The sequence below is a fragment of the Crinia signifera genome, chromosome 3 (assembly GCF_055691185.1).
Source record: "Crinia signifera chromosome 3, ASM5569118v1, whole genome shotgun sequence".
Classification (NCBI taxonomy): Eukaryota; Metazoa; Chordata; class Amphibia; order Anura; family Myobatrachidae; genus Crinia; species Crinia signifera.
In genome coordinates this window covers 190142866-190156641 of record NC_139219.1, presented here as the reverse complement: position 1 = coordinate 190156641, position 13776 = coordinate 190142866, and the positions used below count along the sequence as shown (strand labels likewise).

At 43.5% G+C, this 13776-nt stretch overlaps 1 protein-coding gene across 1 annotated transcript in view; it reads right to left on the bottom strand.

Moving 5' to 3' along the window:
• Nucleotides 1-7754: 7754 nt before the first annotated feature.
• SNAP91 (synaptosome associated protein 91) overlaps nt 7755-13776 on the bottom strand; it is a 163481-nt gene continuing 157459 nt past the window's right edge. The window contains exons 27-31 of the mRNA XM_083177128.1: nt 13089-13200; nt 11060-11143; nt 10348-10452; nt 10142-10243; nt 7755-9096 (exon numbers count right to left, since the gene is read on the bottom strand). Of these exons, the coding sequence (XP_083033254.1) occupies nt 10151-10243; nt 10348-10452; nt 11060-11143; nt 13089-13200 (394 nt within the window). The 3' untranslated portion in view covers nt 7755-9096; nt 10142-10150. The remainder of the gene's footprint in view (nt 9097-10141; nt 10244-10347; nt 10453-11059; nt 11144-13088; nt 13201-13776) is intronic.

Genomic DNA, 13776 nt, shown 5'->3' with positions numbered 1-13776 from the left:
ATGATCTAAACGCTTAGGCAAACATGGGGGATAAGCTGCAGATGCCCAGAATCCTCCAAAGTACAGCAGATTTACAGCGCTTTCATATAAAGAGAAATACTTATCCTAAGATATACATCACACACACACCAGCTCTTGTGCTTCTTTCTTGTATAGCAGTGTAGGCTTTTGCAGAACAGGGCTACATATGTTTGTAGTATTCACAAGGGAATGTATTTATTCAAAGTACATTCAAATGTTTGCACCATTAGAAAATTCCTGTGCTTTCTCCATTTTTCGTTCGATACAAAAAAAATTATATTTGTAAATATATAAGGTGACTGCAACGATAATGGTTTGGTAATGGAAACATTTCATACAAAAGGTATGATTAGCAGTATTATGCCCAAGCATACGTTGTACTGGAGCCTTACATCACTGCTCTTCTGGTCTCAGACTTGGCAGATTCCCATATTCAACCATTTCCCTTCCACATACAGTGTCGGTCTGGAACATAAAGGGCACACCGGGAGGATGCAGTGGTAGGGACCCATGCTATTTCAGTATATGGATAATGTACCAGGTTAATAACAGCAATACTCCATATTGCTATTCAGCATAAGGCAACATATTTATTATGTATAGTTTAAGTGCTCAGTCTGGAACCTAGGGGCCAAGTCAGGATCACTCTGTGAAAACCGAACTTGGCCTCGGGGTTTGCGCATGCGTATTTCTGGGTGTGCGCAAACCCCAGCACCGAACGTCTTTGGCAAGCTACATACTCGCAGGGCCGTTTGCTGCAAGGAGGGAGGGCTGGGGGGGCGGCCGTAGGGGAACACCCTGTGTTTTGTGGGTGTCCTAGTGCCCCCCTCTGTGCTGTAGGGAACATTCAGCTAATCAGATTGGTAACAGTATGCTCCTTTCACACACCAAAAAATGGGGACATATAGATAAACATATGATGAAATGTAATGAAATCATGCTCTGGTAAAATGTCTATCATGTAAGAGGTCATAGAAATAATGGGTACTTATGTATTATCTGGACTCCCATGTTAAATGCACCCCATGTTTTCATACCCCTACTATCCAACTACGCATGGAGTTGATTTTATATAGTGTGGCGAGAGCAGCGAGCCACCGTGCCCGAAGCGTGGCGAGCGCAGCGACCCCCCCGAGGGGATGCGGTCTCATAAGAAAAACGGAAGCCCAGATATTACATAAGTACCAAATAATGTCACAATAAATGAAGGTGAGGTCAATTCTGATACCATACCCAGGGCTGGTGCAAGGTCTTTCGAAACCATAGGCAAAACTGAAGCCTTCTGCTCCCACCATCCACACACCAGTACCGACTGTGCAGAACCTAATGGAGTCTACACACGTCGGGATTTCAGCCCATTTTCTAAATGACCCTACATCGTACTGTGGGGGTTATTCTGGTTGATATGCAAGGCTGCAAATTCACAGCCTTGAAAGTCCACCAAACCCTGCCTTGCGAATGGTGGCCTAGCCGCCACCCATTCACAAGGGCGATTCGCTTGCAGGGCCTGCAAATGGATGTGACACAGGATCCTCCCACATCATTCGATGGTCGGTGACTATCAAATGATGGTGAAGGCACACTCCTATAAAAGTGACTCTCAAGTCACTTATATATGCGCGAATGCTCGGCAGGAAGTGAGTGGGCAGCTGACATCCGGTTATGTCAGCTGCCCACCCCCCCACACCATTGGTTAGTTGCATTCTTCATATAGTGCAGCACACAATCTGGCTGCCTCAGTATTTTTAGTGTATTTTCTAACATGCGCTAATTACAGTTACTATCTATGTGGAGCAGTGTATTTATAGCAAATGAAAAATATTTGACTAGACAGATAAAAACTATTTTCACAGTGAAATCTACAAAAGGCTCTCTCTAGGTCAGAGGTTCCCAAACATGGCCCTCAAGGAACCCCTTTGTACATTGGTCAACTTAATTTAATCATCTGAGCCACGGATAACTTTTAAACCTTGACTGTTAGGGTGCTGCATTTGGGAACCTTCCGTCTAGGCATTAGGCTTCATGACAAGAGATACTTTCATAGTGGGGGTACTGTCAGAACGCCTACAGTTAATGCACCACACATCTGTGTTATCAGGATGAATGGACAATACATTCACTTGTAAAATAGGTTACCAATGCCAGGTCATCATGTATAACCCCCATATGTGCCTTCGCATAGTGCTTTCATTTGCAGAAGTAGAATACTTGCACATTATTTTGCATATTTTTGCTAGACAGTTGCCAGAATGGTCACCTACATATATTGGCTAGTGAATGCTCACTTGTGTTAGTGCTGTACATAAAGAAGTTTAAGTTTGTAAATGAAATTCTGGTTTTGTAACAAATGTAATTAACATTAGTTTCATTAAATGTATAAAATGAGACACCACTTACTTTTAATAAAAATGCCTTCATGTTAGCAGATGCACTAGTCTAAATTATAGCTCATCTCCTGTATATCCCTAATGCTCTACCAAGCGCGCAGGCAGGGATTACATAAGAAATGGACTGCTGCTTGAAGATCGGTCAAGGAGGACATTTGCAAAGCGGCCAACAAATAATAATAAGTGCAGCTATGGCTCCATTCTGCGAGTAGCTGAAGGACAGGTGCAGGAACTATTTTTGTATTAGACAACAACCTGTGTACGTACAGCAAATTTTACCTTCAAAATCTTTAGCTGGCCATACACTGGGGCGACTTCTCCAAACATAGAAGTCTTCCGCGATACCCCCCTTGAGATGCCTGGGCAGGATCACATGCTAGGACAGCTAACCTGCCCAGCTTAGAAGCAATCCAATAGTTTGCTTCTGCAGCCGGAGCGACTCGCATGCTCCAGTGCAATGTACATTGCATCAGACCTGCTGTCTAATACATGCAATTTTTTTACCGCGATCAATCACATAAAAAGCGTTCATCTGCGTGTATATAGCCCTAGTGTATGGGCACCTTTAGTTATATAGACATCACAATCTTTTGGTCTTATAAAGCAAGGGTTACTTAGTTTATGAATAGTCCATAACGAAAACAATTGTGACCTAACTGAACAAGAACGACAGTTACAGGATTCCTTAGCAATTAGCTTTGTTTTCATGCAGTTAGATACTGAAAACAGAAGCTGATTACTATGAATTATTGAACAGAGCTTGCATTATCATTAGCCATTAAAGATGATTGTATTCTAGTACGCCACACAACTTTTTTATATTACATGCTTTTTCCATAATCATAATAATAATATTATTATTGCTACCTATTTATATAGAGCTCATTCTCCAACAGGACTTAAGGTGCTTTACAGGCATCAAGAACAAAGCATACAAGTTTACAAAAGCACCTACAGATGGGGCCACTCTCTTCATTACCCCCAGCAAGCCATATTTGTATAGCTGGCAAGCACTGGTAGACGGGGACGCGTAGGTGTCTTACACACTCACACGTCCCATTGCCAAGAATGGTGTGGAGTTGATTTTAGATAGTGTGGTGAGCGCACAGGGCCGGTGCTAGGGTGTCCGGCGCCCTCCTGCAAACCATACATTTTGCGCCATTTCACATTGCCATTGCAACAAGCTACAGCCCGATTGTGGGAGCGTATGCAACATGCGATCCTATGGAGGATCTCGGGTGCATGTACATGTATGCATACACCATCTCAGTGCTGTGTCCGCAAAATGTTGCAGGCACTAAAGGTGCCCATACACGCTGCGAGATTTGCATACATTATGGGCTAGATCGCACGGCATACATGCAATGTGTGTGCGATGCCATCCGAAAGCATGTGCAGCACATACTTATTGTACTGTACTATGCGATGCCCACGGGAGCGCACATCGCATCGCACGCTGCTATCGCAGTGTGTATGGCCACCTTTAGGCACATAACCCAGCTCATTATTTAAAAAGTATCTAAATTAATTTAAAAAAAATCTACAATTATTAAAAAATGTATTATAAACATGTATAATAAAAGACCCACTGCTCTTTTGCTGTTTAACTCTTGTGCAGTCCCTCCTCTTCTATCTGCTAAGGCAGGACTCTGAGGATGCCATTACACCCCTCTCGTGACTGAGGGGGAAAGGAGGGGAGAGAGAAGGAGCAGATGGAAGTAGCGGGGAGGAGATAGAGGGGCCGGAGTGTTGAGGACTGGCAGTGGCACTGGCACAGCACACTGAGAAGAGGGAAGGAAGGGCGGCGCTGCTGCCTGTTCGTCATTTGATTGACAGCTGACAGGCACAGGGAGCAATGGGTAGGGGGTGGATCCGGACATGACATGTCATCCAGGCATTCACAGACAACGCTACATGCCTCAGCGCAAGTGTCCGTGAGGAAGAGGGGGCATGTCTTAGGACAGTGTGTGCATGGTGCAGGGAGCTGCTCAGCTTCTCCATACTGCCGCCCGCTGTCAGGCACTGTGGGCGGCATGCAGGCTGTGTGCACTCACGGTGCAGGGAGAAAATCTTTATACTGCCACCCGACCGCGGGTGGCGTGTAGGAGGCAGTGACAGTGAGGGCTGAGGCAGCTTTAGCAGAGCAGGGAGGGAGACAGCGCCTTTTCAGCATGGCGCCTCCCTGCTTTGCAGGAGCTGCTGAGTGGGTAGCGCCGGCCCTGCGAGCGCAGCGAGCCACCGAGCCCGAAGCGTGGCGAATGCAGCGAGACCCGCGCAGGGACGCGGTATATGAGCCCGAAGCGTGGCGAGGGGCCGCGGAATACATGTAAAGTAATCCGTGTCCGCTCGCTGCGCTAGCCACACTATCTAAAATAAACTCCACGCCGATGTGGATAGTGGGGGTATGAAAAGGTCGGAGGACGCGTACCTGCTGCCGCTCGCCACGCTATGGGTTGGTGTTGATAGTGGGGGTGGCGTTGACAATGGGGGTGCATTTAACATTGTAAGCACCCACAGGGTGCTTGTACAATTAAAAATTGCATCGCAAGCAAATTCTCTCTAATGGACAAAACCATGGTGCACTGCAGGTGGAGCAGAAGTAACATGTGCAGAGAGTTAGATTTGGGGGTACTTGTTTCCTAGCACGGCCACAATCTTATGGATCGTGTACCTTTAAGTTAAGGTACACGATCCACACGATGGACCCGATTTCCTTTGAAATCAGGTCCATTTTGCCGGCTAGGACACAATATCGGGGGCATCGCGTCGGTCGGGACCATTAACATTGGTCCCGACGCGACCGACGCGATGCCCCCGATTTCCCCATAGGCTTCAATGTTAAAAAATATTTTAACATTGAAATCGTGTCGGGAAAGGTAAAATATCGGGGGCATCGCGTCGGTCGGGACCATTAACATTGGTCCCGACGCGATGCCCCCGATTTTTCCATAGGCTTCAATGTTAAAATATTTTTTAACATTGAAATCGTGAGAAAATTTGAAAAATGTGAAATGGGCCAATATGACCCATTTCACATTATAGATGTCCCCGTCGTCACCCCACGATAGACGCCAACCCGAAGCGTGGCGAGCGCAGCGAGCCCGCGAGGGGCGGCGGTGCGCGTCCTCCGACCTTTTCATTCCCCTACTATCCACGTCGGCGTGGAGTTGAGAATAGAATAGTGTGGCGAGCGCAGCGTGGCGAGCGCAGCGAGCCCCGCGAGGGGACGCGTATAACTTCACAGGTATACGCGTCCCCTCGCAGGGCTCGCTGCGCTCGCCACACTATTCTATTCTCAACTCCACGCCGACGTGGATAGTAGGGGAATGAAAAGGTTGGAGGACGCGCACCGCCGCCCCACGCGGGCTCGCTGCGCTCGCCACGCTTCGGGTTGGCGTCTATCGTGGGGTGGGGTTTACGCCGTTAAATTTGGGGGGGTTGGGAATATTTTACATTGAATCCAATGTAAAATCGGGTCCCAGGGACCCGATTTACATTTCATTCAATCAAAAAATCGGGTGGAAAATCGGTCGGTCGCGTCGATCGCATCGCATGCGACCAAATCGCATGCGATGCGATCGACCCGATTTTTCCGACACGACCACCCCGATGTAAATCGGTGTGGCCGTGCTAGGAAACAAGTACCGATTTGGGTGTTATTTTGTTTCTGTAAATACTGACTGCTTTATTTTTACACTGCAATATAGATATCAGTTCGAAGTACAAACCCCACGCAAATGTCACTCTCTCATGTTACATCTGCCCCACCTGCAGTGCACATGGTTATGCCTATCTGAAAAGGAATTTGCAAGTGAACCAGAATCAGGTATCCCAAAGTACATTATAGACCACAAAATATAGAAAGGGGGATGGATTGTAAAAAATAATCAGAAGCTTTAATCAAAAAAGACCATATTTATATATGACAAAAAGACAGTACTCAAAAGTTAAGCAACCAAGATTATTTTTACTCACCAAGTCATTCATTTGATAAAGAAAAAAAAAAAAAGGGACTATCCAGATGAACGAAAGTATCTAACAACGGTCTAAGTGATCTGATGGAATATCTCGTCACACCTGAAACGTACAATGTTTCAGTTTCAGTCAGTGGTGAATAGCAGGCTCTAGTAGGAACTGATCAGTCATATATTATATGCCAGTCATAAAAGATCTTCATAAATTCACAGGGTCTTGCAGTGCCGTAAATGAACATTTTGGCGTTATGTGCCATAAAGTGAATTGGTGCCCCCCAACCCATAGCCAAAGTACATGTTGAAGGCATGTGGCAAAAATGTAGGGGTGTGGTTTCATGGGGAAGGAGCGTGGTCAGAATATAGCACCACTTCTGCTGCCTAGTCCTGAGGCTTGTCCTCTGACTCCTGCCACATGCCTTGACCGTCTCTGCCTGCTTACATCCTGCCATCAAGCCGCCTCGGACCTGCTTGCACCTCATGTAATCTGTCTGTCTCCCCTTCCTACTAGATTGTAAGCTATTCAGAGCAGGGCCCTCTTCCCTCCTGTCGTCTAAGCCCTCTTCTCTTCACATTTCACTCACAGTTTTCCCATACTCAAACACTTAGTGTCCATCTTTGACCACCAGCCCCAAGTAGTACATTGATCAAGTCCGCACTACTTACATTTAAGCTGTAATGTGTGTTAAACTGTGGCATTAAATTTTACCTGTAATCTTTTGCTGTTATTTATTTACTGTAATGTTAAGTTTTGTCTTCCTGTAGTGTTCCTTCGTTCGGTGTTGTGAAACACTTGTGGCGCCTTATAAATAAAATAATAATAGAAGTAGTGCCCCATACACACATAATGCTAACAGGACTAACACTGCTTGTGCACACAATACCCCAACAGGAGTATTGTCCCCCCTTCCCACATACCATTTTTTTGAGCTGCTAGTGCCCACTGCTGCTCCTCGCCTCCCTCCTACACACTACAGCCAGTGACAACACGTTCCCTCCATGCTGCACTGTGTTTGCCAGATTTGTGCTCCTATCCTCAGGTCAGTTATGGCGCTGCCTTTAAAGCAGAGTACAGAGTCTAGGGCACAGTGGGGGAGCTCAATCAGTATCAGCACAGCGCTTCCCCTTTGTGTGCTAGACCCGGCACTCTGCTTGGCAGGCAGCGACGTGACTGACTGAGAACCCACCAGCATGGGTATGTGCTGTCAATGCTTTGGCCGGGTGACAAGGTGTGTGGGTGTGTGTGCCCACAGTTTAGATGCACTATGGGTAAGGCACCGCTGGCACACACCTGGTTATGGCCCTGGGGTCTTGCATAGATATAATATATGTACACTGCATTTCAATATAGAATAAAAGCACAGACTCATTTGTTTGCATTTGCTTCTGTTCAAGGTGTTTATTGCATCTCACAGGGCATACATGCACTGGGTCTTTAAACCAAGATACAAAGGAAAGCCATTTTTTAAATTGATTTTAAATACTTTTATCCCCAATTAGAGTATGTTATCCCCACAGTAAATTCAGATACAACCATCGATTAAATAATTAAGTTGAGAGACTTACAACAGGTGAACATCATCTCTTTCCAACACATTTCTACAAACCGCTGCCAAGCCACTTGTAACACTGATCAACAGTGACCTTATTTGTATGCACCAAAACCTTAAGCCAAGCCGTCAGCACAAGACGGGATGAGTGTGTGAACAGGAAATTAAACGTGCACAATATGTACAAGAAAGGCCAGACCTTGCTGATCTGCATAAAGTTCAGTCACAAACAGTACAAAAACTACTCACAGTGAACGCAAAGGAAAACAAAAAACAAATGCTAAAATAAACACAAATCAAGAACAGAATGTACAATAAAACTTATTATTAAAAAAAATATATTAATGCTTTGACAAGACTCACTCCACGTAATCTAATAGCCCTGCTGTAACAATGAACTTATTTTAGTGCATTTTGCAAAACGGACCAATCTGCTAGTTTTGATGCCAAAAATGAAAAATATACCTATAATATATATATATATATATATATTATCTGAAAACAAAAAAATAAAAATAAAAGCAAAAATGATAGATTTGATATGATTTGTCTCTATAGAAGTGCATAACAATATATACGTGGAGGAAGATTTTTCTTTCATATTCCTTTAACGTACAAATAATTTTAAACATATAAAGTACCACAAAAACAAATAGTTTGTTTCACAATTAATAGTCCTGTGGGCAGTTCTCACACACACACACAAACAAAACAAAAAGGTTTGTATTGGAGTGTTTTCTGGTGTCAACACACAATATTTCATATTTGATTGAAGAAACAGGGGATGTCCAAACATTATATACATTGAAACGTTCAAAAACCACAGACACATCGCTCCAGACTGCTCAGCACACAACAAATGCAGGTTCATCGCCCGGCTTAATGGGACCAGAGAAGCCACGGGGCATGGAGAAGTTACATCCACTCATGAAAAACTGGGTAACACAGAAAACCCAAATACACAAAAAGAAAAAACATGATATATAGTAGCGGGTAACTGCTAGGGTAATACACAAGTCTAATGTTTACTTTCACAGCTGTGCTACACATTTCAGAAGAGAGAAATCTAAGCACTGGGTTTGGTACTGGTGGCTCACTTAGAAACTCTGAGCAGCAATCTGTTCTTCATAGGCTCCAGACTCACATTGTTATATCACAAAACAGCATCTACAGAGGAAGAAAAAAAACAAAATACAAGTGATAAAATTCCATTTCAAGTCGTAAGTATAGCCATTTATATTGATATAAAACATAATCATTTCATTATTCTTTTTTTTTCTATTAATCATGATCGACAGAGCAGAATGGCGGCTGTTTTTAAATAAAGGAAGAACCCTAAACTATATATGCTTACTTTAAATAAAATATCTATTAGCGTATCGCTCTGTACATAGTAATAGAGCATTGAAATGGTTTGGAACGCTGACTTGCATTTAGTACATAATTTAGAGCTTAGGGATCACACACATTTCAGGGCTGGGTTATAAACCTTTCAGACCTACTTCAAGACACTAGAATTTAGGGAAGTCTCAATGTAATTAACTCTGGACTGGACTACTGACCAGGGTCACAGGGCCTAGTCCCAGGAATTTGCAGTTGTGTTAGATCCAGCAATTTCCTGGGCCTGATGCCTGAAAGGAGTATCACTATTTCTAGGGGAAAAATACTTTATGGTACAGTAATTCCAACTTATAACACAATCAGTGGCGTAACTATTGTCCCGCAGCCCCCGCGGTGGTGGGGAGGCGCTGAGGGTATGTAGGCGCCGGGGGGGCTGCGGGACTATTGTTACTCACTGGTTGCCTTCTGCCGCCAGCGCTTTTATGTGCACCGGGTCCCAGCTCTCCCGAGTCCCGGCTACTGCTGTAGCCGCAGCGCTGCCAATACAAAAAGGTGACACTTGGAAAATGGCTGCCCCCATACCGCAGACAGTTTTTCGTCTGCGGTATGGGGGCAGCCATTTTCCAAGTGTCACTTTTCATTAGCAGGCTTAGCAGCAGTAAACGGGAGAGCCGGGACCCGGCGCAGACGGATGTGGCCACGCCGGCCAGAGGTAACACACACACATACACACACACACACACACACACACACACTATAAAGCAGATCAGTTGTCTTAATAGAAGATGATGATAATGAACAATTATTCGGTCTGCACGCTCCAAAATCTAAGGTCAGTTACAAAAGTCTAATAAAGCAAGAGTGATCGTACCATACAGATTTACAAGAAGTCCTTGATGTTGAGATCTGCTAAAGGATCCTTTGATGGTGGTTTTTTGGGGCTCTGTGAAACAGGTGTCATACTTGGAGATAGCTGTAACCAATCAAAAGGTAAGTTAATACATAATAGAAATAAACAAAACTGACAGACTTAAATATTTTATGCCATACAAATCAGAAAACAGAACAGAATCTCACTGGGGCACCAGGAACAGAAGCTCCTCCGAATGACGGCCTTATCATAGGTTGGCCATACATCATTGGCTGCTGGGGCATCATTGGTACGCCCGTTCCAGATGAAGGCTAGAAAAAAAAAGGGATTACAAAAGATTATTATTTTATTTTTTATATGCTTTGTTCACTGTTAGACATGTCTTTGAATGCTTATCGCTAGTCAATTTGGATAGTTAGCAAAGGATAGTAAACTATAAGATTTGTTTACAAAAAAAAAAACAATTTTGTTTTAAACAAAATGTAATTTATTCACTCCTAATTCTACAGTGTAGGAGATGGTACTGCAACCAAAGTCGTCCCTGGAGGCAGCCACATCTCCCTGACCCCTGGAGTGATGAAAACGGAGATTTGGAATGTGACACCTTGCCCATTTTGAGAAGCTCCACCACTTAGATCACTCATGGCTGCAACAGCTGTCACAGGGGTAAGTGATGCTACTAAAACCAGGTGAAAGGCATACCAATTAAACAAAGGATTATGACAAAAGGCTCTATCTGCAATTCTCTGAAACTAAGAACAGTGATTTTGTGGAGAGGGGAAAAAAATAAAAATAAAATAAATAAAAAGATAGAACTGTATAACTAAAATAGCTCTACAAGCACAAAAGTAATTTCCTACCTGACTCCTGTGTACAGAGAATTTTGGAACAATATGGACAGTCACTTGGGAAACTTACTAGACTGAATCCTGCTGCGGGCTGTGCACCTGGAGCAGCACTTGCTGCTGGGGAACCGGCATTTGCAGGGGGACCACCTCCTTGCTGAGGAACCAGAAATAAAAAAGTTAACATTTATGTGATAGTGATATGAATAAAACACACCTTGTGGGCAAAGATCAGGGATATCAAATATTACATATTGAATGTTGTAACAATCATGCACAAAGAAAGTTCAGATTCTGCTTAATAGAATGGATATTAAAATTAAGCAAGAGGGGCCCAATTCCCTCCATCTGATCTGCGATTTTAGCACCTGCAAATTATACGGCTAAAACCACACTGAGGAGTTAATTAGAAATCTATATGCAGGTGTATATGGATCCAGACAAATCTAAAACTGTACAACTTCTAATGGCCGTATTTTTTAAAAAGTACGATTCGTAAATAGGCCAGATTGACTAATCTGCCCGTTTATTAAGTCGTATTTGGCCGATGGCGTATGTCCCTGCAGGCTGCTGTGTAAAAAAAAAAATTATAAAAAATAAATACATAAATGGCGTGGGGTCCTACCCACAGCTATAACCAGCCTCCAGCTCAAAGAGCTCGTCCTGGTTTAAAAAAAAATAAAATAAAAATAAAAAATCAGGGAACCAAACATGTAGGGTTTCCCTGTATTCTTTTAAACCAGCACCAGGCCTGGCTCCCAAAACGAGTAGGGGTCCCCCTAATTTTGCAAACCAGCATCAGGCCCAACCAGTCAGAAGGGTAAGGTCACAGCCAGTGGGAGACATTTTATACAAGTCCCCCCTGGCCAAAGCATTAACCCCCTGACTGGTCAGTCTGGCAGGGGTCCCCCCCCCCAGAATTTATCGGCCCAGACTAAAGCCTGTAGCTGTCCCTGGTGCCTCTGGGTGATGGGCACCAGGCTGATGTTTGTGTTGTAAAAAATAGAAATAACTATTGTGTATTGCTGTGGAACTATTAGTCCCAGCAAGCCTGCACCACATGCAGGGACTTCGAGAACTACAAGTCCAAGCATGCTAGGCATTGAAGGGCTCACTGGGACTTTTAACACCACAGTACAAATAGTTAAATACAAACACACACACCAAAGTACAAATTTATTACACACTGAGCCCATCCATACTGATACTTACCTACCTTGACACTTAGGTAGGTATCCTCCATCCACTGGTCCTGAAGAAATCCAATGTGGGTAACTCTGGAAGGAAACAGACGGGGGTCCTCCGGCGTAGATCGCATCCTCTTCTTTTCAAGTAGCATCCAAGGACTTGGCAAAATAAAATAAAAAAACAAATAGGGGGGTCCCCACTCCCCCAGGACCCCCGCCCAGACTACCCAGTTAGGGGGTTAATGCTTTGGCTGGGTTCACAAAATACGGGGGACCTCTAATCTTTTTGTCCCCTGTATTTTGGGAACCAGTACCGGCCCTTCGGTCTGGTGCTGGTTTTAATTAAAAAAAAAAGGTAAACCCTGCTTGTTTGGTTTCCTGATTTTTTTTTAAAACCAGGACACGAACCATGCCATTTAGTTAAATTATTTATTTAAGGGGGTTTTTTTTGTTTGTTTTTTTACACTACACTTTTTAGGCTGCACTGATCTGACTGATCCATGCAGGCTTCTGCCAATTACGCTGGGAAAATGAAGTGTATATTCCAGGCGTATTTTACCTGCAATTAGCGGCAGTATCCCGCTTATTACTTTCTGTCTATTGCATGCGGCTGCTTAGTAAATTAGGAATCACCATTTAAATGGTGATTACTAGTCGTATTCTTTCGATGGCGTATACATACACATTCATAAATACGAATGTGCCATGAATACAAATTCACGTATTTTAGTAAATGCCAAAAATACAAATAAAATAGGTGTAGTTTCTTATACAAATAGGCCTATTTAATGCTTATTTTCGTTAGTAAATTTTCCCCAATACCTATACAATTCTGACTGTGTATAATAAATAGAAAATAATACTATACAGATACAATCTTTAATAAATATTGAATATGTGTGGGTGTGACATTACCATAGGGGCAGCTGATGGACTGCCAGTTGCCCATGTGGCTGGAGCTACCTTTGGTTGCCAGTTGGCACCTCCCGTTAGCTTCTTCTCCCCAGCATTCCACTGAAGGTCTCCCCTAAATAATTCAGATATACATCATGTAACAAGCAGCCATCAGTAAAAAACGAAATCTGAAGTGAATGTGATTATACCAATATATCCCAGAACCCACCCACTGTTTGCACATGGTGCAGTTACATGTAGACAAACCCAAATGTTATCCCACAAGCATGCCTGAGTAACTACAAACAAGGTTGTCTGGAAGTGCAATGAAAATATGACAAAGACGTTAGCAGCCCTCTGTAGAACATTAATGCACTGAGTAGATACATTTCCATGTGGTCATTATATGTATGTATGTATGTATGTATATATATACATATATACACACACATACATACATTTTATATCTATGTATCTACATATACACACACACTCAGAGACTTCATAAATCTTCAAAAATGATATTCACATAAAGTGCATAGGCAGACCTCTTTGTCAAGGTGCATGTGGACCCTGAAACGTTGGTCCGCTATTTGTTCTATAAGCTGTAGCCAACATCCCAGAAGGGGCACACACACACACACACAATATAGCTACCATAGAACCTTGACTTTTAGTATGCATGTTACAGTGGTAAACTTCCCCCTCT